Source organism: Miniopterus schreibersii, assembly GCF_964146895.1.
Source record: "Miniopterus schreibersii genome assembly, chromosome: 8".
In the NCBI taxonomy this organism is placed as follows: domain Eukaryota; kingdom Metazoa; phylum Chordata; class Mammalia; order Chiroptera; family Miniopteridae; genus Miniopterus; species Miniopterus schreibersii.
This window is the reverse complement of record NC_138109.1, coordinates 14,343,628-14,369,289: the sequence shown is the minus strand read 5'-3', so window position 1 is coordinate 14,369,289 and position 25,662 is coordinate 14,343,628. Positions and strand designations below refer to the sequence as shown.

Sequence of the window (25,662 nt, the reverse complement as noted above, 5' to 3'; positions counted from 1 at the left end):
CAGAAGTCCCTCTGGATCCTGAGCCACTCAGCAATGTGGAAGACATGCTGCCCCGCCCAGAATACTTCCCCAAGGCTGAGGGGACAAAGGGCAAGCCTGCCACCCCAGGGCCAGCACTGCCAGAGCCAGCCCAGATCCTACCAGAGCGTCCCTCTGCCAGGAGGACCCGCTACTGCATCACTGTCATCCTGCAGGGGCGTGGGCAGACGCCTGGGGAGGAGGGCGGGGAGCCCAAACCGGCCCAACCAGCTGGGCACCCCTCCTGCCCTGTGGAATTCAGGGGCTGGCAGAATCCTCCCCAGGGGCCCCGCCCCATCACGGGGTGCCCAACTGACCCACCCCAGGAGTCCCGGCTAAGAGCCCCACGGCATCAGAAGAGCACAGCCCAGCGGCAGGAGCTCCAGGCCCACTGGACACCTGGGTCCCAACATACACGGTGAGTATAGGTCTGTCCCCACGTGGGGCGGCCGTGGGAGGAAAAACTAGCCTGGCTGCCCTTTCTGGGGTCTCTGCCTCATCTCCAGGCTTCTTTAACTCTAGGCCCATTCATTCAGCTCTCTGAGCACGAACTGACTCTGCCATCCCCCAACCCCCAACTTGCCCTCCTCTCCTCCGCTCACCCACAGCCTACCTCCTGGAACCCACTGCTGCTCTCCTCCCCTGTCCATCTGAAGAGGGGGAGATCCTGTCACGGAGAGGATGGGAGAGGGGTCGCCTTTTCCTCAGCAACACCCACCACTCCGTGGTTCTGTTCAGGCGGCCACAGAACCCACCAGGGAATAGGCACCAGCCAAGGTGCTGGGTGTCCTGGGGCAAGCTGCTTAACCTCTCTGGTCCTTGAGTTGTCGATTAGATTTGGTAGCTGGAGATGAGGTAGTTACAGGATCATGCTTTGAACTCCAGAGAGTTGGGCTGCCAAAATAGCAGGGATGCTTATTAATGACACCTCAATCACAGCAGTAATTACCCTACCAGGCTCTGTGTCGGCGGCCACAGGAACAGGCACCGAGATTCCCAAGCCTCGATTTTTATTTGTTTTGAAATGACTCTTCCAAATCTGCTTGGTGGGCTCAGAGGCGAAAGGGTGGGTTCCTTAAAACTCAGGAAGAGGTGAACATGGCACCTCTCTGGGACCACCAGGAAGGGGAACTGGACCTCAAACAGGGCTCTGAAAAGTTCCTAATGATGATGGTGGTGCCTGTCATTTCTGGTTTGTTTTCTAAACATAATCCTATTTCACCCTCACAACAGCCCCATGGAGTAGGACTATCCCTGCTCCGCACTCTCACACTCTGATTACAGTAAGGAAACTAAGGCTCAGAGAGGTTACATCACTAGCCCAAAGTCAACCAGAAAGTGAAGGGGCCAGAATTTGAATGCAGTTGCCTGTATTCTAACCACTTCTCTATCCTGCCTCTTGCAGAGGCCTCGTTGGCCCTTTGCAGATAGTGGAGGGTTGACCATGGTTGCTACGCGGACTCCAGGGTTTCCTCTGACCCTATGGAGGTGGATTTGGTGGCGCTGTGCCAGCAGAAAGAACCTCAGGGATGCCCAGGACTCTGGGCAGGAGCCAGGGCACCTGGTCCTGTGGCAAGGAAAGGGGGGATGTGGGACCTCGGCTGGCGCAGAGACCTGCTCGGGCGCCTCAGCTGGGCGAGAAGGGCTGCAGGGAGAGGGAAGGTGTGGAGGAGAAGGGCCTTGGAGGGAGGGCAGAAGCAGCAGCAGCTGTAGCTGGGGGTGCTGGGGCTGTACCTGCCACGCCCTGGCTATTTTGGGCCCAGGTGGATAATGACAGACTGGGAGGCTAGGGTTCACTTAGAGAGGAGGAAGCGCACCTCCAGGGGCATCATCCTATGTCCCCAGGGTCTCTGGGCCAGGATTGGCAAATATAGGGGGCGGGGAGGAGGCCACGGCTGGGTCTGCAAGTGGGAATGTGCATGCATTCAAGGGTGTGTGTGTTCGAGCGTAGGCAAATTTCAAGGGAGGAGGGCTTGGGGCTGTGAATTGACTGTGCGTGTATGATGAATGTGTGCTTGTGTCAGTGTGTCTGTGTGTTTCTGTGTTTCTGCGGGTACCTCTGACTCTGTGTGTTTGTGTATCTGACTGTGCAAGTCAACATAAGTGTCTGTGTTTTTGTGCCTGTGCTACAGTGTGGGTCTGTGCTGGTTTCTGTCTGTGACAGTGTGTGCCGGTGTGACGCAGCATGTGTTTGTGGGCATGTGGGGCTGCAGACTGGTTTGGCCTAGTTTGGGGGTGACTCACAGGTAAGCGGGGAGAATCCAGGACTTGTTGAGTTAGACAAGGCTCTTTCCCACACTCCCCCCACCCCTTCCTCAGCCTCTCCCTTCCCAGCCCCACAGACCTTGTTTGGAGGTCACAGGTTACCTACCAACAAATTCACTTCTGATATGGGGCCCTGGAGAAGAGAGGGCTCTGGGAATGGACACTTCTCCTGGCCTAGGAATATATCCTGGGTCATTGGGGTGTGTCTTCAGAGCAAGGACAAAAATGGGGAAATATAGGCAGGCAGACTCCAGCATAGTTTGAAGAACATTCTAGCAGTCATGACTGTTCAGGGATCAGTCAAATCAACTGTCAAATGGTGACCTCTCTGTCCCTAGAGGTATGCAAGCAGAAGCCAGTGACCACATGCTTGTGGAATGAATGACTATCAGGGGTGTTGTCGGGGGTTGGGTTGAGTTGAGAGAGGTACTACATTCTGATTGTTGGGAGGTCACTGAAAATATCTAATTTGATTATCAATGGCTTCCCTTGAAGCTGCTTTCCTGTTACTTTGTCAAAGCCCATGGGGCCTTCCAAATGTGGTTCCTGTTTATATGTCTAATTCTTTGACCCTTGGACTCCTAGATACCATCTTCATGGGAAAGTTGGCTTTAGGTGAATATAATCAGGGACTAGGGCATCACCTAACACAATTAGCATTGAGTGAATGAATAAGTGAATGAGTGAGTGATTGAATAAATGACTTAGAACCCAGGCTTTGCCCCTTACTGTTAATGCCATTAGGGACAGGGAATCTCAGCAAATGGTAGTTGCTCTTATTGTTATTGGGAAATGAAGAGGAGACTCAGGGGGGCTCAGTGATGGGGTGAAGCTCCATGTGGGGGAAATCCCAGCAAGGAGGACAGGGGTTCTGAGAGAAGAAAGGGGGCCCCTTAGGGAGGGCAGGGGAGAGGGGCAGGGCCTCAGGTGTCTGATTGTGTCCTACACTCAGGAATTCTGGCCTGGGGAAAGGATTGGGGCTTCATCTCAGTCCCCCACCTTCCCTATATACAAGGCTTTCCTGGGGCCACTCAGACCCTGTCCCGGGCCAGGCTGCATGCTGTCATAGCCTTCAGTGGTCCCCGAATCAGGTCAGGCTTCCCCGGGCCTCAGCCCCTTTCATCTCTGCCCCTCATAAAACCTGAGTCACTGCTGGGGCCACAGGGCAGGGTCAAAGTTCTGGTTTCCACCAGCTTAGGAGAGAGGAAGGTAGAGATGGGGGAGGGCAATTGGAGGCATGGATCCACGTCTGGCCTGAACTTCCTTTATAGTGGTCTAGGGGCTGCCTAATGGATCCGAGGGACAGACCCGAACGTAGGCTGGGGACGAACAGGTTGACTTCACGGGTCCTTGGGGCCTGCTAATAGAATTGCCCTGGTCAGTGTGACTTGGAGTCAGAGTGGGGGCTGGATGTCCCCTCCAGGACTGCTGTGACCCCCCTTTAAAAGCACACCTCCAAACCATCAAGTCTCCATTTACCAGGTAAATACATTAGAGAGTTTGGTCTGGTGGTTAAGCTCCTAGGGCTGGCGTTCAAGTCTTGCCTCTGGGCAAGTTTCTTAACCTCTCTGGGCCTCCCCCCCAACCTGCAAAATGGGAATGTTTGTGTATAATTTATTAATACTTTATTCTTTATGAGCTATCAAATGCATGGGATTCTTTTGAAGATTCCATAGGACAATGAACATAAAAGAGTTAGCAAGGTGTTTGGCACAGAGCAAGTCCTCAACAGATGGTGGCGGTGGTTGTTGTTAGTATTAAAACAGGTTCACTGGAGAGTTTCTAGGGCGCTTAGAGGTCTTCTCAGACAGTTGCTATTATCATCTCCTATTTCGTAAAGGAGGTAATGGAGACCCAGAGAGATCAGGGAGGGTCAGGAAAGAAATAAGACCCAGGCTCCATTCCTTAAAAGAGTGGAGGTAAGGTGTGCTCTGCTGGAGAGGACCATAGGAATAGCAGGATGTGCTCAGAGCCTTGGCCTCGGGGACAGGAGGGAAGATGCCTGGACCTGGATTCAGATATCACTTCAAACCCCAGCTTGCAATTTGGCAGGTGCATCACCCTGGGCCAGTGACTCCTCTTCTCTAACCCTTGGTTTCTTCATCTGTACAATGGGGAAATGATCATAGAGGAGAAAATTGAGGGAAAGTGCATTCAAGTCCGAAGTGCTGGGTCCTGAAGAGCTTCATTAAGACCCACAGATGTGTCCAGATGGGCACCTGTGCTCTGACAGTCCCACCACATGCTGGTGCTAGTACACACATGTGCATACCTACTAGTGCTTGGTCACAATTCTCCAAAGGCACAGCACAAAGTTTATGCGCCAGCATTTTAGTTTGTAAGGCAAGGTTTTGTTCTTCCTCTCTCATTGCATCCTGACAATAACCCTATGAAGCACATATTACAGTTTTGTGGCTTAGAACCCTTAACCTTAAGGGGAAAAGTGGCCTGCCCAAGGTCATCTAGCTAGTGAGTGACAGAGCCAGGGAAAACCCAGCTCTGCTTCAGGTCAAAGTCGATCTTCCTTTCCCTTCCCTAATAATGGCAGGAACAGGGTCAGAACAATTGCCTAGTTTTTAGCTTTCTGGTTTTCCAGTTTGGGGCTCCCAGAGGACTAGACCCAGGGCTCCTTGGGCAGAGTCCCAGCCCCATCCTTAGACCGTGGGTCAGACCATATGCCTTTCTCCTCTCTCCCTTCCCTTTCCTTCCAGGCTCAGGCCACAGCTTCACCCCTGGAAGGACCCTGGCAAAGGGGATCACCTGAAAGTGGGGAGAGGGCTGAGAGTATTATGATCATTTTACAGATGACGATACAGAGGCCCAAAAGATCAAATGACTTGCCTGAGGTTACCCAACCTGACCTTGGCAGAGGTAGTTATTCTGCACTACAGAGTCACTCTCACCCCTGACCCTGTCTCTCTTCTTTCTGGCACCATCTGCAGGGAGCTGGGCCACAGTGAACCAAGGACACTTCAGGACAGGTTGCTGGGGCCCAGGATGGAGGAGGCAGGTGGGCCCCCAGCTCAGGCTGAGGCCCGAGTGGTAAGTGCCAGACTGACATGGCGGCAGCGGCCCCCTGCCCAGGAGATCAGACATCATTTTCACAAGGTGTCCCTGGTGTCAGAGGCCCCGATGGAGGCCCCCCAGGAGAAGATGGTTGAGTACAGCCGTGGAGAGGAAGTGAATGGCTTTGCTGTAAAAGGAGAAGAGACTGTGAACCACCAAGGCCCTTGGGCTGGGGCTGGCTCCAAGGGCTTCCAGAGCCATGGGCCCATCTTTTCCAAGAAGTACATGCTCCCCAAAGAGAAAAGGCTGGTGGGGAGGCTGAAAGAGGCTGTGGACCAGAGTGATGGCAGCTCCGAAGACCCCAGGACTGAGCCACCAAGCCAGGGAGCCATGGCCAGGACTGAGCTCTTGGTGCCCCTTCCTGGGCCCCGTGAGCCAAGCCCCCACCCATGTGTGAACCGTGAAGAGCGGCGGGTGACACGCACTGTGCGGACCACTGTTGTGGTAGGAGGGCATGTGGACCGACGGGTGACCAGCTCCGTGACCTTGGAGCCATCGCTCCCGGGAGAGGCCCTGCCAAGGGGTCGCAATGCTGTCCGGGCAGTGGTTGTGAGCCACAGGGCTGAGGGCTCACCCAGCCGCAGTCAGGCCCTGGAACTGCTAAGTAGCCGGCTTCCCAGGCCTGTGGCTCCTGTGCCAAGGAGTCCAGGCCTGGGCAGCACAGTGGACACAGCTCTGGGGCAGCTGTCTGAGATGGGGACAACAGAGCCAAAAGACAGATCTGCTCTGGCCCCTGCAGGTATCCCAGGGGTTGCTCACCCACCTCAGAACCAAGAGGTCCTAGCATCCCACCCATACCAAGACCAGGGCCGAGCTCGGGATGCCAGGGCCCATGAGGTCCCAAGGGGGCAGGGAGCCTCCAACCCCACCCAGCTCCCTCTCCACTCCTCTCAGGGCGAGGAACCAGTACCTTCTTCTCCCAGACTCCAGATCCAAACCCCCTCCCTGGGTCTAGACCACCCTCCTGAGCAGCCTGTGGTGCCCACTCACCCCAGGGCCCAGCTCACTCTTGATCCCAGGGGACCCCAGGCCCCGCCCTCTGCAAAAAGGGAAGAGTTTACAGATATTCCTGCTGCCACCATCAGGCCCACAGTAAGGGGTGAGGTTGTTATAGTCCCTGGAGAACCTCCGTCTTCTGCAAGAAGGAAGGCTGTCCCCAGCCCAGGAAATCTTTCTGCTCCATCTTCCCCAAGGAAGACGGTTGTTCAGGACTTGGAAAATGTCCCTACCATCTCCCTCCCCCAGAAAGAGGTAGTGCAGGGCCCTGATGTTCTTGCTGACCCACCCCCCACCCAGAAAGAGGTTGTGCAGGGTCCTAGTGCTCCTGCTGCCTCGTCCCCCAAAACAGCCAAGGTTGTCCAGGGCCCGGAAAATAGGCCTAGCACCCAAAAAGAGGTTGTCCAGGGTATTGAAGGCAGCCTTGGCCCTTCTCTTACCAAGGAAGAGCCTGTTCAAGGCCTGCCAGCTCCTGCTATCCCATCGCCCCAGAAGGATAAGGCTGTCCAGGGCTCTGAAGGGAGTCCCATCTCACCTCCCACCCAAAAAGACATGGTCCAGGGCCCTGCTGTTCTCCCTGCTCCCTCCTCCTCAGTGGGCAAGGCACCCCCCAGCTCAGGAGGCCCCTCTGCCCCAGTGCCAACGGGAGCAGAGGCCAGCCTAGAGTCCCAGCTTGTCCCCGACTCCACGGAAGACAAGATGCTCCCAGAGCCATCAAGAGATGAGGAGGAGCTGGCCCTGTCGGCTGACCTGGAGATTTTCCTGGACACCCTGAGGAGCATGGAGCCCCCTCACATCCTCCGCACTCACCGGCTGCCACGGGCCCCCCGCTCCTCCTACCTGGCCATGTACGCCACGCTGCCCCCTATCGAGGAGGACCAGCCCGCGCCTTGGGTGCCGGGACCCAGCCCCCAGGAGGTGCCCGCACTGGGAGAGGAGGCGGGGGAGGAGGAGGAGCTGGAGAACCCCTACCTGAGTGATGACGAGAAGCTCCAGCGCAGGCAGGAGAAAGCTGGGCCCAGCCCCTCCTGGGACTTCCTCCCTGCCAGGCCCCCCCAGGCCTCTTGCTCTCCTCTGGAGATGATGAAGAGACATGTCACAGATACCAAGGGCTCCCACGCAGAGCCAGGGCCGGAGGGGCAGGCGGGCGCGAGGCCCACTTCCCGTCTTGAAGGCAGTCTTTTCTTTGGTGGTTTGGTGTCTGCCACCAAGGAGGCCCCTACCTTGGAACCACTAGGCACAAAACTATCTGCTCTGCCTCCCCATGGGGCACCAGGGCTCAGAAAGGTGCCAGGACAGCTGCCCCTGCTCTGCAACGAAGGGTCGCCGCCAGAGAAGCCTGAATGTGCCGGGCCCCCTGAGGGCTGGGTGAGTGAGGCCTTGGGTGGGCAGGGGAGGGTGCCTGGCCTCACCAGGTACTGCGAGGGTTTGGATGGTATGAGGACCGTGGTACTGGGAGGCAGCCTTCAGAGCAGAGGTTTGGGCCTGAGGTGTGGCACCATGTGACCCTGTGTCAAGCCACATCTCTCTCGGCCTTGGTCTCCCTGTCCGAACAGAGGAGGTTTGCATGGTGAATTCCAAAGGGCTTAGTGGCACAAATCTCTTGGAAGCTGGGAAAGGGGAGTGATAGGGGCCCAGCTCCTGGGAAAGGGTGGGTTGGGGACAAGTGTGGTGCCCTCTGTGGGGGTGGAAGCCAATAGGGAGGATGTGGGATGACTGATGGCAGGTTGGGGGAGGCAGTAAGAAGACAACCCTATAAGACTTCTTATCACTGCTCCATTCCAGAGCCCAGCATCGAAGACCCGGGGCAAGCTGAACACCAGGCCAGGAAAGGTAGGGGGTGCGAAGCAAGTGTGTGGACGGGGCAGCAGGAGGCGGGAGCTCGAAACAGAGCCTGAGGAGCCCCTCTGCATTTTCTCCAGCTGATCCTCTTCTCAGAGCCCGGCTGCCAAGGCAGCAGCAGGGAGGTTTGGGATGACATCGCCGATGCCTCCGGCTGGGCCCACGTGGCCTCCGTAAGGGTGGTTCGAGGCTGGTGAGTGCAGAGCGCCTGGGGAGGGGCGGGCTTACCTGTGAACCTGGGACTGCAAGCACGGCGGGAAGTGCCCAGGCCAACCTGGCAGAAACGCCCTCAGCTACCCAGAGGACGGACATCCCCTCCCACTCAGTGACCCTGGGTCTCTGTGCCCACAGTTGGGTGCTATATGAAGAGCCGGAGTTCCAGGGCCGGAAGCTGGTCCTGCCTGAAGGAGATGTAGAACTCAGAGCCTCGGGGCCAGCGTGGAGTATCCAAAGCATTGGCTCCCTGAGGAGGGTTGTCCGGGTGAGTCGGCGGGGGTGTGTGTGTGTGTGTGTGTGTGTGTGTGTGTGTGTGTATGTGTGTGTGTTGGGGGCTGGATGTTGACCTGTCTATCCTGGGCCCTGAGGAGGGAGAAAGACTCAGGTGCCTAGAGTTGGAATCTCTGGGACAGATCATGCTGGGTAGGGGGCAGAAGGGGGTTTATTATGGATTCACCTATAGATCCCAGACCTTGGAGTTAACTGGGGCGTGCTCAGCCTGACTTGGGGAATCAGGGGCCAGGCAGAGGGCAAGCCCCAGCTTGGGAAAGCAGCCTGGGGAAGTCTGAGCTGGAGAAAGATTCCGCCAGAACAGCAGAAACAGGTGGGGGTGGATATGGATGCTCCCCTACCCTCAGGGCCCAGGATCTTTGGCCCATAGTAAGACCCAAGGTGCCATGGACATTTGTTCATTCATTGGCTCAAGGATGCTTGATAACGTCTGCTGTGTGCCAGCCACCACGCCAGGCAATGGGGGGTAGAGGAGATCGGCTCTTTGCCCTGCAGGACTCAGGCTCAAGCTAGGGTCTCAGGGTGGGGTTGATTATATGGGGAAAACCATATAATCAGATTAGGGATTTACAGACATCCCTCTGCCTGCCAGGAGAAGGGACTGGATGGGGATCCCAGAGGCGGGAAGACCAGGAAGGGCTGTGATTTCCAGCCGAGGAGCACTTCTGAATTTTGAGGGAGGGATGTATGGTTTGAAAAGGCATAGTCAATATTATAGTTTCATATCTGTAAAGTGGGGAAAAAACAAGATTGTTTTCATAACACCAATTTACAAACTACCAAAATTAAGCTTGACAAAACCATCTTGGCCACTAGGGAGAACCAGAAGAGAAAGCAGGGCCGATCAGATGTTTTGTTTTGTTTTGTTTTTAATGAGAGGAGGAATAACTCTGAGTCCAGAGCTGTTACAAGCCTGGTAAGAGGATGAGAGCTGACGATTCTTAACCAGGGCAGTGGTCCAGCCATGCAAAGGAGAGGACAGTTTTCAAAGCCTCTCCAGAAATACACAACTGTTTGTGGACAATTTATTGTGATCTTCCCACAATAAACTCATAGTCGTGTGGGAGGTAATGAGGTACAAGAGAAAAACAAGGGCTTTGAAGTCAGGTGGACCTGGATTCATTTGATTAATTCAGCACTGGACACAGTGTGTTCCAAGCACATGGAAGGTGCTGGGTGAACAAAAACTAAACTGCTCTGTTCTTGGCCCTACTACTTACAGGCTGTGTGCCCTTGGGCAGCTGAGCCTCACTTTTCAATCTGTGAATGGAGTACTAACTCCCATTGAGAGGACTGAGATGGGATAGGATGTGCCCTTAGCACAGTGCCTGGCACTCAGTAGATGCTTCATAAACATCTGATGAAGGAGCGAATCAATGAATATGGCCCTGGTGAGGAAAACACACCCAGAACATAGAGAGGGCCTGTTGCTTCCTGGGAGGAGGCTCAGGTGGAGCCAGTCTGGACAGAGGCAGGAATTGTACATAAAGGAATGGTCAGAGTTAGACTTCAGGAAGCAGCTGTCCATCCCACCTATCCGTCCACCAGGCTGGAAGTCAGGCTACCCAGAGGCAAGGTGGAGGGCATGGCACTTGGCAGGCTCCTCCTGAGAACTTTGGTCTCAGATCCCAAAGGTTCAGGGTGGGACCAGCAAGGGCTTTGGTCTTGGGACTGTCTGGCAGACCTTAAGAGTACACCCCAGTTGATCTCCTGGCTTCTGGGGAGATAATCACAAAGGTTTCCCAGAAGCCAGGGGAGCCCTGGCTGGGCAGATTTGGGGAAGCAGGTGCAGAAGGGGATAGTCTCTGAGGAGTGCTGTTTTCATACTTAATTTTACCACCCCTCTCCTGCAGGGCTACATTACCCCAGAGATCAGCCTGTACTCTGAGGAGGGTCTCAAGGGGGAGCAAGTGAAGCTAACCAAGTCCTTGGAGGACCCCCAGAGCCTGAAGAGGCCCTTGCAAGTGGCATCTGCCACTGTCTCTGCAGGACTGTGAGTCTGGGCTGTTCTGGAATTCCTTCATTTAACATTCACTGTGCTGGGTGCTGGGAACACATAAGTGAAAGGATACAGTTCCTATCCTCAAGAAGTGCTCAGTCTATTGGTGGGGACAGGGAAGTAAGCAGACAGCAGCAATCCAGGGTTCCAGGATGGGGGAGCATGGAGCACCACATTAGCCTGAGGTCACAGAACCCTTCCAGGAGGAGGAGATGCCTCAGCTGGGAGGAGTTGGCCCAGAAGAATCTACGCTCCCTTAAGGGAGGGATTGTGTATGTTTAGTTCACTACTGTGTCCCTCGTGCCTAAAGCAGGGTCTGGCATGGGGTTGATGCCCCTAAATATTTGTTAATTGAATGAAGGGGGGAAAGAGTACATCTAGCAGAGGGAACAATACCTGCAAAGGCCCAGAGGTGAGAGAACTAAGCTTTGAAAATTCAGTCTGGTCAGAGAAAGCAGCAAATGGGGAGATGTGAGGCCCAGGAGGAAGGGAGGGGGACAGACTGAAGGGCCTCTTTGTGCAGCTGGACTGTATTGTGAGGCTAATAGGAAATTACTGGGGATCCTTAAGCAGATCTGTGTACCAGAAAGAACTCTCCAGCTGCTGTGTGAAATGAGAGAGGGCCAGGCCAGAGGAAGGGACACTGATGGAGTGGCTACTGCGTGAGATTATGGGGGCCTGAAATGTCCTCCAGATTCCCCTTGACAGAGTCCTCTCCCCTCAAACCTCCTTCTCCTCTCTAAACCTACCCTCCCATCCATCAATCTGTGTCCCTGGGTGTCTGGGGTACAGCCACCTCTCTGCCTCCCCCAGGTGGCTGCTGTACCCCAAGCCCTTCTTTGAAGACACTCCCTGCATCCTGGAGCCTGGAGAGTACCCCACCTCCAAGGCCTGGGGTACATCAGACCCCAGCGTGGGCTCCCTGAAGCCCGTGAGATTGGTAAGGAGTAGGTGGTCCCAAGTAGACTTGTCCTGCAGTCTGGGGGAAGAGGCAGGGCCTGGGAGCTCCTACTGGGAATGGCATTGGAGGAGAGGTGGGGGATAGGGAGGACATGGGATTGGCTATTATTAGGGGTCTCAGGATCAAGTAAATCCTAGGTCACCAGCCCCATCTGCCCCCCCCCCCCCCGGGCTGGTGTCTCAGCTCTGTCTTTTATGCAGGGCTGCCCAAGAGTGGAGAAGCCAGGGGAGCCCAAGGTAAGAGTCTGGGTTTCTGGGTCAAAAAGGACCTTTGGGTGGGTTGTATGTGTATGGGTATTGTGGCCTGGACTGGAAGTCAGGAGAGGAGGGTCCTGGAAGCCAGAAGCTGGGTCTTGGAGGGTGGAATCTAATGGACTCACTGGGAACTGACTTTTGGTGTGTAAGAACCAGGTCAGAGGTCAGAGAAGAGATGGGAGTTAGGGCATGGAGCTCAGTGAGGGAGTGGGAGGGCTTAGCTATGGGCTGATGCTGGGCAGAGCCATCCTGGGCTGGCTGGGTGTTTTTGGGTTCAGATCACTTCCCATCAACACCACCACCCCTTTACCCCAGGCTGTGGTGTATGAGGCCCCAGGCTTTCAAGGCCAGAGCTGGGAAGTGAGCAGAGACATCTACAACCTTCAGCAACCAGAGGACAGCCACAGCCCCCACCTGGCTTCTGTGGGGTCCCTGCGAGTTCTTGGAGGCTGGTGAGGACTCAGAACTCTTCCTTTTACCTTGTTCTCCCCACTGGCCTCTATCCTGGGGGTGGGGAGTGATCTGGGCTGCCTAGGGGTGGGGGCAGCTGTCCTACACATCCAGGGGCCTCCTGTGACTGGGTCTGTCTGCCTCTGCCCTCCCCCAGCTGGGTGGGCTATGAGAAGGAAGGCTTCCGGGGCCACCAGTATCTGCTGGAGGAGGGGGAATACCCTGATTGGTCACACTGGGGAGGCTATGACGAGGTGCTGACCTCCCTGCGGGTCATCCGGACGGTAAGCAATTGGGCCAACTCTTGGCCTCTGGCCGCAGCCCCCTCCCCGCCCTCGCCCCCTTCAATTTGTTGAGGGAAGAATTTATGCTCCATCTCCCTGTTCTCCAAAGCACTTGGAGTGTTCCCTGAGGTCTAGCCTCTCCCTCCTGCTGCTTTTCCCCAGGCCACACTTATCACCTCACCCCAAAGTCCCTTGGTGGTCTGCCTCCCTGAGGTCTGGTAACTCCCAGGGCTTTCAGTGGGTGGGCTGGAGACACCTGACTGTCCCTGGGGCCCAGGACTTCTCCGACCCGGCCGTGGTGCTGTTTGAGGCCATGGACTTCGAGGGGCGCTGCGTAGAGGTGAGCGAGGCATTGCCGGACGTGGCGCTGGCGGGACAAGGCCCCCACACGCAGGCTATCCACGTGCTCAGCGGCGTGTGAGTGACAGCGGGGCGGGCCGGGGGCGGTTCCCGCAGAGATGCCGGCTCCGCCCCACTGATCCGCACCGGTCCTCTCTGTAGGTGGGTGGCCTACCAGGAGGCGGGCTTCTCCGGGGAACAGTACGTGCTGGAGAAGGGCGTGTACCGCAACTGCGACGACTGGGGCGCCGGCAACAGCGCCCTCGCCTCACTGCAGCCGGTGCTGCAGGTGCGCTCGGGCCGCGGACTGCGGGGCCTCTGGAGGGTGGGGCTTGGAGGCTGGGAGGCTGGGAGCTGGGGGAGGGGCGGGGCCTCTGGGAAGGGGCGGGGCTAATGCAGATTTCAGACTCAGGAGAGCTAGGCTGGGGCTGGGAATTCTGTACCGAGAGGAACTGGGGCCAGCGGCTGGTCCCCTCCTTAAGCCTTGAAACTTTGGCCTCTCCCTTCAGGTCGAAGAGCACAATCTGCACTTTGTCTCAAAGGTAAGACGCCGGTGGGTCTCCTCTTCTCTCATTTCAAATCTCCCCCGCTCCTCCCCATTCAGTCTGGCTCACTCCGTCGCCCTCCTTCACTCTCATCTATTCCGTCTCTGCCCTCAGATTCAGCTGTTCTCGGGCCCCGACTACCTGGGGGACCACATCTCCTTCGAGGATGACCAGGCCTCTCTGCCCGCCTCTTTCCAGCCCCAGTCCTGCCTGGTCCACGGCGGCAGGTGAGGATGTGGGGCTCGGGGGGAGGCTCGGAGGTGCTGGGGGGAGTGCGGGAGGCGGGGCGCCTCTGTCCTGAAGCGTTTAACTCAGTTTGGAAATGCCGGCTGCAGAAAGAGGGTCTTTATTTCAAATGATGTCCTTATTCTGGCTTCCTTGAAATTAGCTATTCTGTCCTGAAGCATTCAATCTTAAAACAAACAAAGCAAAATAAAGTTTTAATAGAAATGTAAAACTTGTAGGTAGTATAGTATAAAGAACCCCAATCTTGTTTCATTTCTCCCTCTGCCCCCCTTTTTTTTTTTAGTGGATTATTTAAAATTCCAGGCCCAACATAAAATTTCACAAGTAAATGCTTCAGTATGTATCTCTAATAGAAAGGACCCCCTCTACACACACGTATAACCAACCACAAGTTATTATAACATCTAATAAAATTAACAATAATTAATACCTAATACCCAGTCCATATTCAGATTTCTCCTGTTGTCTCAAAAATGCTTTTTAAAATTGGTTTGTTTTTCTCAGAATCCAAACAAGATCCACACATTGCATTTGGTCAATTTTGTCTCTAGTGTATAACAAGCTCCCTCCTCTTCATTTTGTTTTATACCATTTATTTGTTTGAAGAAACCCAGTAATTTGCCCTGTGAGTTTCCCATCTTCTGTATTTGGCTGATTGCTTCCTAATGATGTCTTTTAACTTGTTCCTCTGTGCCCCATATTTCCTATAAACTGGTGGGTAGATCTGGAGGCTTAATGAGATTGAGGGTGTTTTGTTTTGTGTTGTTGGCAAGACTGTATAAATGGTGCCGCGTACTTCCCACTGTAGAACATCAGGAGGCCTCTGTCTACTTGTCCCACTTTTAATGATAATAAGATCCCTACATCGTAATATTTACCATTTACCCTTCACCTAATGGTTTTAGTATCCATTGATGATAATTACCTAGACCAATTACTTCTTTAGAAGTTACAAAAGGATGCCCAGCCAGTATGGCTCAGTGGTTCAGTGTCTACCCATGAACCAGGAGATCCTGATTCGATTCCCAGTCAGGGCACATGCCCAGGTTTCAGGCTCAGTCCCCAGGAGGGGGCATGCAGGAGGCAGCCAATCATTGACTTTCTCATCATTGATATTTCTATTTCTCTCCTCCCTTCCTCTCTCTGAAATCAATAAAAAAATCCTTTAAAAAATGTTACAAAATGATGATTTTTCTAATTTTTGTTGTGCTTTCTATATATATTAGCTGGAATACTAAGAATTTCCCCTTTCAACTATTTGTTTACCTATATCAAAAAAGGCAGTTTGATTTTCCCCAAGGATCAATGTTTGCTCCTTTCTCTTGAAAAATTTTCACAATAATTTCTGAATTGGTGCCCTAGCAACCTGCAAAGCTGACCAATAAATTTAAAAATATATATATCTTTTTTTTTAAGGGTTTTATTTTTTTAAAATATATCTTTATTGATTTCAGAGAGAGGAAAGGAGAGGGAGAGAGAGAGATAGAAACATCAATGATGAGAGAGTCATTGATCAAGCCCGCAGCCGGGCATGTGCCCTGACCCAGGAATCACCTGGATCCTAGGTCAATGCTCAACTGCTGAGCCACGCCTGGCTGGGCAAAATATATATGTATCTTTATTGATTTCAGAAAGAGGAAGGGAGAAGGAGAGAGAGAGATAGAAACATCAATGATGAGAGAGTTATTGATCGGCTGCCTCCTGCACGCCCTGGACTGGGAATCGAGCCCACAACCCAGGCATGTGCCCAGACTGGGAACTGAACTGCAATCTCCTGGATCCTAGGTCAATACTCAACCACTGAACCACGCCTGGCAGGGCAATGGATTTTTTTTAAAGCATTGTTATGAACTCGTGGATTCTTATGTGTTTGAAATGCTTTAATCCATTGGAGCCACTGTTCTTTTGTGGGCTCAAATTTTTCCATCTCTGGCAAATGGGAGCCCCTTCAAATAGTCTCCTGGGTCCTTTTGATATGATCCCAGTAGTTTTTTGTCTTTTTTATAACTTCCTTGGGTTTCTGATACAATAAGATGCCCCAGGATAATTTTGCCTTTTCCCTCCGCCTTTGGATTTGGCCTTTTCCCAAGGAACTCTGGTTTCTTTTAATGGGAAATACTATTTAGAGACCAAAATCTGCATGCTAAGTGTTTTAAAATCATAATACTAATATTGCTAATAGTAAAAACCAGTGAATGCTGTTTGAGGTTTCTCTGTGGTTCTTTGTGTGTGTGTGTGTATGTGTGTGTTTATTTTTGTTTAAAATATTACAGATGTCCCTTTTTCTCCCCAATGACCCGTTCCACCCCTTCCCACCCCCCTCCCCAGTCCCTCTCCACACCATTGTCCATGTCCTTGGGTTGTGCAGATATGCGTATGAATTCTTTGGTTAATCTCTCCCCCTCCACCCACTCACCCTCCTCCATCCCTCTGAGATTCATCAGTCTGATCCATGCTCCCATGTCATTGAATCTATTCTGTTCATCAGTTTATTAAGTTCTTTAGATTCCACATATGAGTGAGATCATGTGATGTTTGTCTTTCTCTGCCTGGCTTATTTCACTTAGCATAATATTTTCCAGGTCCATCCATACTGTCCCAAAGGGTACGAGATCCTTCTTCTTTACAGCTGCATAGTATTCCATGGTGTGAATGTCCCACAGCTTTTTATCCACTCATCTACTGATGGGCACTTGGGCTGTTTCCAGATCTTAGCTATTGTAAATTGCACTGCTTTGAACACAGGGGTGCATATATTCTTTCTGATTGGTGTTTCAGGTTTCTTAAGATATATTCCTAGAAGTGGGATCACTGGGTCAGAAGGCAGCTCCATTTTTAATTTTTTGAGGAAGCTCCATACTGTTTTCCACAGTGGCTGCACCGGTCTGCATTCCCACCAGCAGTGTACCAGGGCTCCCCTTTCTCCACACCCTCGCCAGCACAGTCAGTTTGTTGATTTGTTGATGGAGCCAGTCTGACAGGTGTGAAGCGATACATCATTGTGGTTGTAATTTGCATCTCTCTGATGATTAGCAACGTTGAGCATTTTCTCATATGTCTCTTGGCCATCTGTGTGTCCTCTTTGGAGAAGTGTCTATTCAGGTCCTTTGGCCACTTTTTAATTGGATTGTTTGTCTTCCTCTTGCTGAGTAGTATGAGTTCCTTGTACACTTTGGAAATTAGCCCCTTATCAGATACATCCTTGGCAAATATGTTTTCCTAGACCGTGGGGTTCCTTTGTATTTTGAGGCTGTTTTCTTTTGCTGTGCAGTAGCTCTTTAGATTCTCTGTGGTTCTTCATGTCCTCAGGAGATTCACCTACATCCCATTTGGCATGTACAGTTCAAAATATTGTGTTTTTAAGGCATTTGAAATAATGCGTGGTTTTTCTGCTATAAAGTTAGGTTAATTTATTCAATTTATTTTAATTTTTAGGAATATTTTTAATTTTATTTAATTCTGTGGGGTTTTTTTAATCCTCACCTGAGGGTATTTTATTTTCATTGCTTTTCAGAGAGTGGAAGGGAGAGAGAGAGAGACATTGATGTGAGAGAGACACACTGATTGGTTGCCTCCTGCACGCACCCCGAGCAGGGCCGGGGATCGAGCCTGCAACTGAGGTACGTGCCCTTGGTCGGAACTGAACCCGGGGCCCTTCAATCCGCAGATCGACGCTCTAACCACTGAGCAAAATTGGCTAGGGCTAATTCTGTTTTTAATTACATAAAATATTTACAGTATTCCTGTCCTAGTCAGCTTAGGCTGCTATGACAAAATATTATACACCGGGTAGCTTAAACAACAAGAATTTATTTTCTCACAGTTCTGGAAGTTGGGAAGTGCTGTATGATTTAGCTCCGTGATGAGGGCCCTCCTCCTAGTTGGCAGCTGTGACCCCACATGGTGGAAAGAGAGCTCCTGTCTCTCCCTCTTCTTATAAGGACACTAATCCATCATGGGAGCTCTACCCTTATGACCTTATCTAAACCTAATTACCTCCCAAAGGTCATTATTTGAGGTTAGGGCTCCAACATATGAATTTTGGGGAGACACAATCAGTCCAAGTAGTTCCAAAGTTAAGACTTAAAAACATTAGCTTCTGTCTCTGTCTCTGCTACCTTTTCCCCTCTGTCCCCTATAGGTGATTTTTTTTAGTGTTTAGTTTATTCATCCACTCTTTCTTTTTCTTCTTTTTTTAATATATATTTTTGATTTCAGAGAGAAGAAGAGAGAGAGAAAGAAACATCAATGATGAGAGTCATTGATCGGCTGCCTCCTGCACGCCCCCTGCAGGGGATCGAGCCTGCAACCCGGGCATGTGCCCTGACAGGGAATCGAACCATGATCTCCTGGATCCTAGGTCAATGCTCAACTGCTGAGCCATGCTGGCCAGGCATCCACTGTTTCTGTTTGAAGACATAAGTAAATATATACTCATAAATTTACTTATAACTATAGAAACCAAACCTATTTTGTTCCTTTCCTTCCTCATTTTCTTATGTAAAAAGTATACTACAACCTGCTGAATATACTGAAGACCACCAAATTGTGCACTTGAGAAGAGTGAATTTTATGAATGCAAATTATATTTCAGTTTTTTAAAAAGAAGCATACTATATAGATCAGTGATACACTTTGGTGTTTTTTTTTGTTTTTTTCTACTTAACTTGGATATCACTTTATAAGTCTTTAAGAGGTCGTATTCATTCCTGTTTACAGCTGTATTATACTCCACATTCCTAGTGTATCCAACCAATCCCCTACTGATGGACATTTGGGCTGCCTCCACTCTTCGCCACTGCAAACAGTGCTGTAATGAATGGTCGTGTGTGCATGCATCATGTATGTTTTTGGAGGGAGTCCTTGGGATAGATTCCAAGAAATAGGATTGCTGAGTAATTGTGCATAGAGTTTTGCTTGATATTGCCAAATATCCCTCCTTAGGGGCAATATAATTGCAGTCAATCCTTTTTAAGTCTGACCTCAGTCCCTGCTGCTACAGTGCCTGTTCGTCCTTGACTTCCCCTGGATCGGGGGGTCATGATCAATGCTGCTTCAGCTCTGCTGTACCTCAGGGGGCCTGGGCAGGCTGAGGACAGGGCAGGCTCAAATACCTACCCACTCATGTCCCCCACACCTTCTCTTTCCCCAGCTGGATCCTGTTTGATGAGAAGAACTTTGAGGGTGACCAGCACATTCTCTCTGAGGGCGAGTTCCCCACTCTCACGGCCATGGGCTGTCTGGCCTCTACAGTCCTGGGCTCCCTCCGGAAGGTACCCCTGGTGAGTGCCCATGTCCCGTTCCAGGCAATCCCTGAGGCAGGGGCTGCTGCTGGAGGTGTCCTGAGCCTCTTTTCCCTCTGAGTAGGCTGTTGGGGCTTGAATCCAGTCTTCCTCAGAACCTCCTCAGGCACCCTGACCCCAGGGCTTCAAAGCCAGTTCAACTTACTAGAGATTTATCAAGCACCTACCAAGCTAGGTCCTGGGGACAATGGAATAAATCAGACAGAGCCCCGCTTTCAAGGATCCCAGGGTCACATTGACATAAAGATTACAATGCAGAGTGGTATGTCCAGGTACAGAAGTGGGACAGGGACAGGAGGCACTGGCACTTGAATGGTCTGTGGGGCAGGGGCCAGACTGCTGAGGCCGTGCTTCTGTGCAGGGAGGAGTGACACAGATGGCTCTGCTGTCGTGTGGAGAACGAGTGGGCCGGGTCAAGGCAGTGGGTTGCTGCTACAGTAAACCAGAATAAATCATGATGTCCTGGACCAGGGACAAGATGGAGGGAAGTGACATGGGCACATTAAAGAGCTCAAGTCTATAGGACTTGGTGACCAGCACTGGGTGGACCAGCAGTGGCAGCACAAGCAGAACAGCTGACATTTACTGAGCACACACCATACTCCGAGCTTTTTACATTTTTTAAATTTATTTTTATTTTTTGTTAATTCTCACCCAAGGATATTTTTTCCATTGATTTTTTTAAAGAGTGGAAAGGAGGGAGGGGGAAAGAGGGAGAAAGTGACACATCGATGTGAGAGAGACACATTAGGCCCCACACGAGCCCCAACCAAGCCCGGGGATCGAACCTGCAACCCAGGTATGTGCCCTTGACTGGGAATCAAACCTGTGACCCTTTGGTGCATGGGTTGATGCTCTAATCACTGAGCCAAACTGGCCAGGGCTTCCAGGCTTCTTTTTTTTAAAAAAAAAGAAAAAACTTTTATTGACTTCAGAGAGAGGGAGAAAAAGAGAGAAATAACAATGACGATAGAAAGTCATCGATCTGCTGCCTCCTGCAGGACCCCAGGAATTGAACCTCGATCTCCTGCATCATAGGTTGATGCTCAACCGCTGAGCCACGCGGACCGGGCCAGCTTTTTTTTAAAGGCTTTTTGTCTTCTAAGGCATTCAGTCCTCACCACAACCCTATATGGTTTGTTATTATGCCCGTCTCCCTTTTCGGATGTGAAAACTGAGGCACAGAGAGGTCATGTGACTTGCTCCAGGTCACACAGCTGGTAACAGGCAGAGCCAGGTTCTCCCTAAGGCAGCCCAGCTCCTGAGTCCAAGCTCTTTACAACTATACTCTGGCCTCTGAAGGCAGATAGGCCTGGTTCTGAAGCCCAGCTTGAGGGGTTTAATCTTCTCCATCCTGTTTCCCCTCTGCTAAGCAGGGAAGTTATAATGAGATCAGGTAAAGATCAGGTGGAGAAAGTTCTGTAGAAGCGGCAACTCTGTGAGGACGGCTGTAATGAACAGTGTTACTAGTATGCTGTTCTCAGAAGTGCCATTTACTGGGGAGCAGGGTTGAGGGGCAATGCGAGGCCTATTCTGGCACATGCAGTATCTGAGACTCTGGGGGACACCCAGATGGCAGGTCTAGGAGTCAGGAGGGAAGAGGGCCTGAAATACCCATTTGGGCGTCGGGGGCTGAGTCTGGGGCCAGGGCTCTCGTGGTTTCAAGCCTTCTCCTGGACCCGCAGCACTTTTCGGAGCCCTCCATTTTCCTGTACGGCCTGGAGTGCTTCGAGGGGAAGGAGATTGAGCTCAATGGAGAGGTGCGGAGCCTGCAAGCCAAGGGCTTCAACAACCACGTGCTGTCCGTGCGGATCCAGGGGGGCACGTGAGTGGGTTGTGGGGGGCACAGGGGATTGGGGGCTGCTAGTAAGTGAGGGCCGGGTGGGTCCCTGGTTTCTTCCCTTCACCACTTCTATTCCTCTCCCCTCCGAGCCAGGATGGAGGGAGAAGTGGGCCGAGGAGGGGCATTGATTCTCAGGGCCTGGACCCCAACCCAGGGAGGAAGGGGCTCTTCAGGACCCTCGCAAACCCCAAATCCACTTCCCAGCCTCTCTCTCCCCCCTGGGCCCCCTAACTCCAGGCAGAGGAGTCCCGGCAGGGGAGAGAAAGGGGGAGAAAGTTCTGACCTTCGCGTCTTCTCCCCCTGTCTGTCTGTCCCTGTCTGCCTGTCGGGCTGGCTTCCTCTCTGCCTCTGGCACTTGCTGGACCCAGCTGGGTGCTGTGTGAACACAGTGACTTCCGGGGCCGCCAGTGGCTGGTGGGCAGCTGCGAGATCACCAACTGGCTGACCTACAGTGGGACGCAGAGGGTGGGCTCCCTCTACCCCATCAAGCAGGTGGGTAGCTCGTCAGGTTGTGTGTCCACGGCGGCCTGTCTGGTGTGTGCCTATCTGTGTGTTTCCCATGCTTCCTAAACTCAGCGTCTGTGTGCTTTTGTCACAGTTTTTGCCACATTGTCATTCAGACTTATTTTTAGTATTTTCCTCTAAATCAACTCACCATTTTTTCCTACTCTGTCCATATTCTAAGGAATAATATTCAGAAAATCATGAGATCGATGTGGATATATTTTTCCTTAATAGACAATATAATAATTGCCATTAAATTTTTAACAGTAAGTTTATCCATGTAGGACAGAAAATTATCTCACGTACTAGCCAGCAGTAGTAAGCACACCTCACTTTGGGCATCGCTCTGTCCACATGTCCGGCCATGTGTCTGTGCATTAATGTGGAGGCATGGCCCTGAGGTCTGTGCGGTGTGCGTGTGTCATCTGAGGGTATCTATGTGTCTGTGAATCATTCGTGTCCATGTGTCTGTGTCGGTGACCTGTGGTGTGTGTGTGTACACATCTGTGAGAGTGTGTTTATGACTACATGCGCCTGTGACGCTGTTGAGAGCGTGTGTGTCTTTGTGTGAGGATATCGTGTGGTCCCTGCATTCACAGACCCTTAGAACATCAGTGCTAGAAAAAATCTTGGAGATTATCTCCAACTCCCACATTTTACAGATGGGGAAAGAAAGGCCCAGAGAAGTGGACAAGGATTTGCTCTGCAACCTTGGGCAAGTACTGCACCTCCATGGACCTCAGCTTCCTCATCTTTAAAATGGGGGTAATACATATGATGGAGTTGGTTTGAGGACTGAAGATAAATAATGTATGTAAAGTCCTTAGAACAGTGCTTGAGTGGGGAAGCACTCAACGAACGTCAGCTGTGATTCTTGTTGTTACTGCCATGGCCAGCGTCCGAGGATCTGATGTCTGACAGCGCAGGGTCTGCCCTGCCGTGGTCCCTCTTTAGCTGGGTGGGTGTGTGCGCATCTGTAGTCCTACCTGTATCCATCCTTCTAGCAAACATAAGTGCCTGGTGCAGAGCAGGCTGCGGGACGGGTGCATCAGTTAGGATGTGTGAGTTCGCATGGCTGTGAGCATCTGTGTGTTTGTGTCTGCTGCAAACTTCTGTGGAACCATGTGGACCTTGGGTGTATCTGCCAGCGTGTTCCTCTGCACATGTCTGTGGGTATCTATGGACATGGAACTCTATGGGTGTGGATGTGTGCTATGGACCTGCCTTTGATATTTGTGTGGGAAATAAGGGGTGATTTAAAGGAGGGCCAAGGAAGGTTTAGGGGCAGGAAGGAGGGCTTGGGGGCTCGGGATACCGGAGGGTCCAGAGTTATGGGTGTTGGGGGCCCAGGTGGGAGCACCTCTGCCCTGGGAGCCCTGACTCTCAGCTCCATCCAATCACCAGCGCCGGGCTTATTTCCGCCTCTGGAATGTGGCACTGAGGGGATTCCTGGCAGTGCCAGACCATGTGGAAGACATGAAGGCAGGCCGTGTGGTGGTCTCTGAACCTGGAGCTGGAGGTAGCTGCATCTGGTACTATGAAGATGGGCTGCTGAAGAACCAGGTACTGGTTTAGTGGCTGGGACAGGGACACCAGGGCCCCAGGCATACACAGACTCACCTTGGGGAGTCCCAGCCCAGTCAGTAATCCACCTTTGGGCCAGAGAGACACACACACAGACACCAAGACCCTGGGGAAGAGGTGAATGCAGGCTGTGTACCCCTGGGCAATTCAGGCTCTTCTCTGGGCCTCAGTCCCTCATCTGCAAGACAAGAGCATTGAGCCAGATGCTTCTAAGGGGCTTCCCAGCTCTGATATCTTGTGACAGAACTTGGATCCTAATCATAATGATAGATTCATTCCACAACACTTCCTGAGCACCTACTATGTGCCAGGTCCTGTTCTAGGTGCTGGTAATAAAGTAGTGAGAAGACAGAAACAGCTCTTGCCCTCCTGAAGATTACATCCTAGTGGGGAGTGGCAGAAACGACTGAAATGAGTAAACTATCAGCACCTTAGATGATGGAAAGTGTAATAGAGCAGGATTTTCAATCTTTTTCATCTCATGGCACACATAAACTCCTAAAACTCTGCAGCACACCAAAAAATATACTTTTTGCTGATCTGATACGTATAATTTTGATTGATTTACACACACAAAAATAATAGTAATTACCCTTTTTGCTCCAAAGTGACTTTTTAAAAAATTGATTTCAGAGAGAGGAAGGGAGAGAAAGAAACATCAATGATGAGAATCATCAGTTGGCTGATTCCTGCACACCCCCTACTGGGGATCGAGCCTGCAACCCAGGCATGTGCCCTGACCGGGAATTGAACTGTGATCTCCTGGTTCATGGGTTGATGCTCAACCACTGAGCCACACCAGCTGGGCCAAAGTGACTTTTAAAAAAATTGGGTGCCTATATGCATATATAAGTGTTTCTGGTACCAAAAATTAACCAATCAGACACAACCTCATTATGCGACGTGACCAATAAGATGCAACTCTATTATTTGACCTATATAATTATGGTTCAAGACAGGGCATTCACACCAGACAGCTATTGTGTTGGCTGTTGTCACTTTTAATTTGACAATCTAAGGGAAAAGAGGTCGGTGCCCCTGACTAAATAGTCAGGTAGTGCATGTTTTAAAAATTCTTGGGCACTCTGGTTGAAAATCGCTGCAATAAAGAAAAAAGTAAATGAATAAAAGGAATAGGAAGTCCTGAGACTGACAAGGGAGCCCTTTCTGAGAATGTGATGGTTGAAGGAGGCAGCCATGCAGGTACCTGAGGGAAGAGTGTTCCAGGTAGTGGGAACTGCAAGTGCAAAGGCCCTGAGGTCGGAACATGCCTGGCATTTTCCAGGACTAGCAAATCCACCTGAATGGCTGGTGTGAAGTGAGTGAAGAACTAAGTAACAGGAGATTATATCAGAAAGGTTATGGGAGTGTAGGTCTTTGTAGGCTATTAAAGGGGGTTTGTCTTTTAATTAGAATGAAAGGGAAAACTGGCTATGTACCAGGTGCCATGTTAAGCCCTTCACATGCATACCTCATATAATCCTTAGATGGCACTATGGGCAGATTGTATTTTACTATCCATGTTACAGGTTAGGAAAGCAGAGCACAGGTAAGTGGCTGAAAGTCACACAGCCAGTAGGTGTGCTAGGCTTGTCTGATGCTGAAGCCTGTGTTTTGGGAGTCAGTCATGGAAGGTTTCCTGGAGGAACTAATATTTTCCCAGCCCTTTTATGATTTCTCACATTGAGCCCTCGTAACAACCAGCACTCGGGGATTTCCATCCCTAAGGACACCAAAGCCCAAGAGGATTAAGAGATTTGCCCACAGTCACAGTCCGTCAGGATTAAAGCTGGGTGTGTCAAGGGTGTCTTCCTTTGGTGGGGTCCCTGTGGAGAGGAACCGTGCCTGAAAACCTCCTGGGGCCTCAGGTGGCCCCCACCATGAGCCTGCAGGTGATTGGCCCCCCCAGCACAGGCTCCAAGGTGGTGCTGTGGGCTGAGAGCCGCCTGCCCCGTCAGACATGGAGCATCGACAACTCGGGCCACATCTGCAGCCAGATGTTTGAAGGCCGGATCCTAGATGTGAAGGGTAAGGTGGGGATGTGTGTGGGAGAAGGCACCGGAGGGGGCTGAGGGTAGTGGAGTCCCCAGCTTGCTCTGACCATCTGTCTTCCCATCTCTTTCTCCTTCCCCAGGTGGCCGCGGATACGACCGGGACCATGCAGTGCTGTGGGAGCTGGCCGAGGACAGGGCTTCCCAGACCTGGACTGTTCATGTGCTTTGACACCCCACCCTCCTAGCCCTGGAGGCTTTCTCTGGGCTGAAACGTTTTTATAGGTGTTTCGCTGTTGTTGTTGTAATATAAGCTGTTTTCTAATATCCCCCCTGGTGTCCTCCCCTCTGTGCGCTTGGTATTTGGGAGTGGGTTCATTCACCTGCCTTCTCTCCTAGCTCCTGTTTTGGGGCTCAAGTGTAAGGCCTCCCTCTGCCACCAGAGGGAGCCCTGAGACCAGATTAACTGGTGAGGGTGGTCTTTTATGCAGTCACCCCAATGATGTGCCTGAGAGCCTGCTCTGAGCCAGGTCTGGCACTGGGCTGGGGGGCACACACAGGAACCAAGCCCCTTGGCCCCACCCTCAGGGACCTCACAGGCCCAGTGCAGGATTCTGATGGCGAAATGGCAGGTCCCTGCTAGGTGATCCTAAGGGGAGGAGCCT

At 51.8% G+C, this 25,662-nt stretch overlaps 1 protein-coding gene across 1 annotated transcript; it reads left to right on the top strand.

Annotated features, from left to right (window-relative positions):
* The first annotated feature begins 354 nt into the window (after positions 1 to 354).
* Positions 355 to 25,320, top strand: CRYBG2 (crystallin beta-gamma domain containing 2). Its single transcript, XM_081144220.1, has 20 exons — positions 355 to 436; positions 5,226 to 7,713; positions 8,131 to 8,178; positions 8,268 to 8,380; positions 8,539 to 8,668; positions 10,548 to 10,687; positions 11,507 to 11,633; positions 11,855 to 11,890; positions 12,224 to 12,360; positions 12,516 to 12,642; positions 12,920 to 13,059; positions 13,144 to 13,270; positions 13,491 to 13,523; positions 13,641 to 13,753; positions 18,925 to 19,054; positions 20,761 to 20,900; positions 21,287 to 21,410; positions 22,827 to 22,985; positions 24,875 to 25,034; positions 25,141 to 25,320. The coding sequence occupies exons 2-20, from the start codon at positions 5,281 to 5,283 to the stop codon at positions 25,227 to 25,229; spliced, it is 4,506 nt and encodes a 1,501-aa protein (XP_081000346.1). The 5' UTR covers positions 355 to 436; positions 5,226 to 5,280; the 3' UTR covers positions 25,230 to 25,320.
* The last annotated feature ends 342 nt before the right edge of the window (positions 25,321 to 25,662 follow it).

Coding starts and splice junctions, on each gene's coding strand:
- CRYBG2 (XM_081144220.1), top strand. CDS start 5,281: ATGGAGGAGGCAGGTGGGCCCCCAGCTCAGGCTGAGGCCCGAGTGGTA. Junction 12,643..12,919: donor CCCTGCGGGTCATCCGGACG/GTAAGCAATTGG, acceptor CCTGGGGCCCAG/GACTTCTCCGACCCGGCCGT. Junction 13,754..18,924: donor TGCCTGGTCCACGGCGGCAG/GTGAGGATGTGG, acceptor CTCTTTCCCCAG/CTGGATCCTGTTTGATGAGA.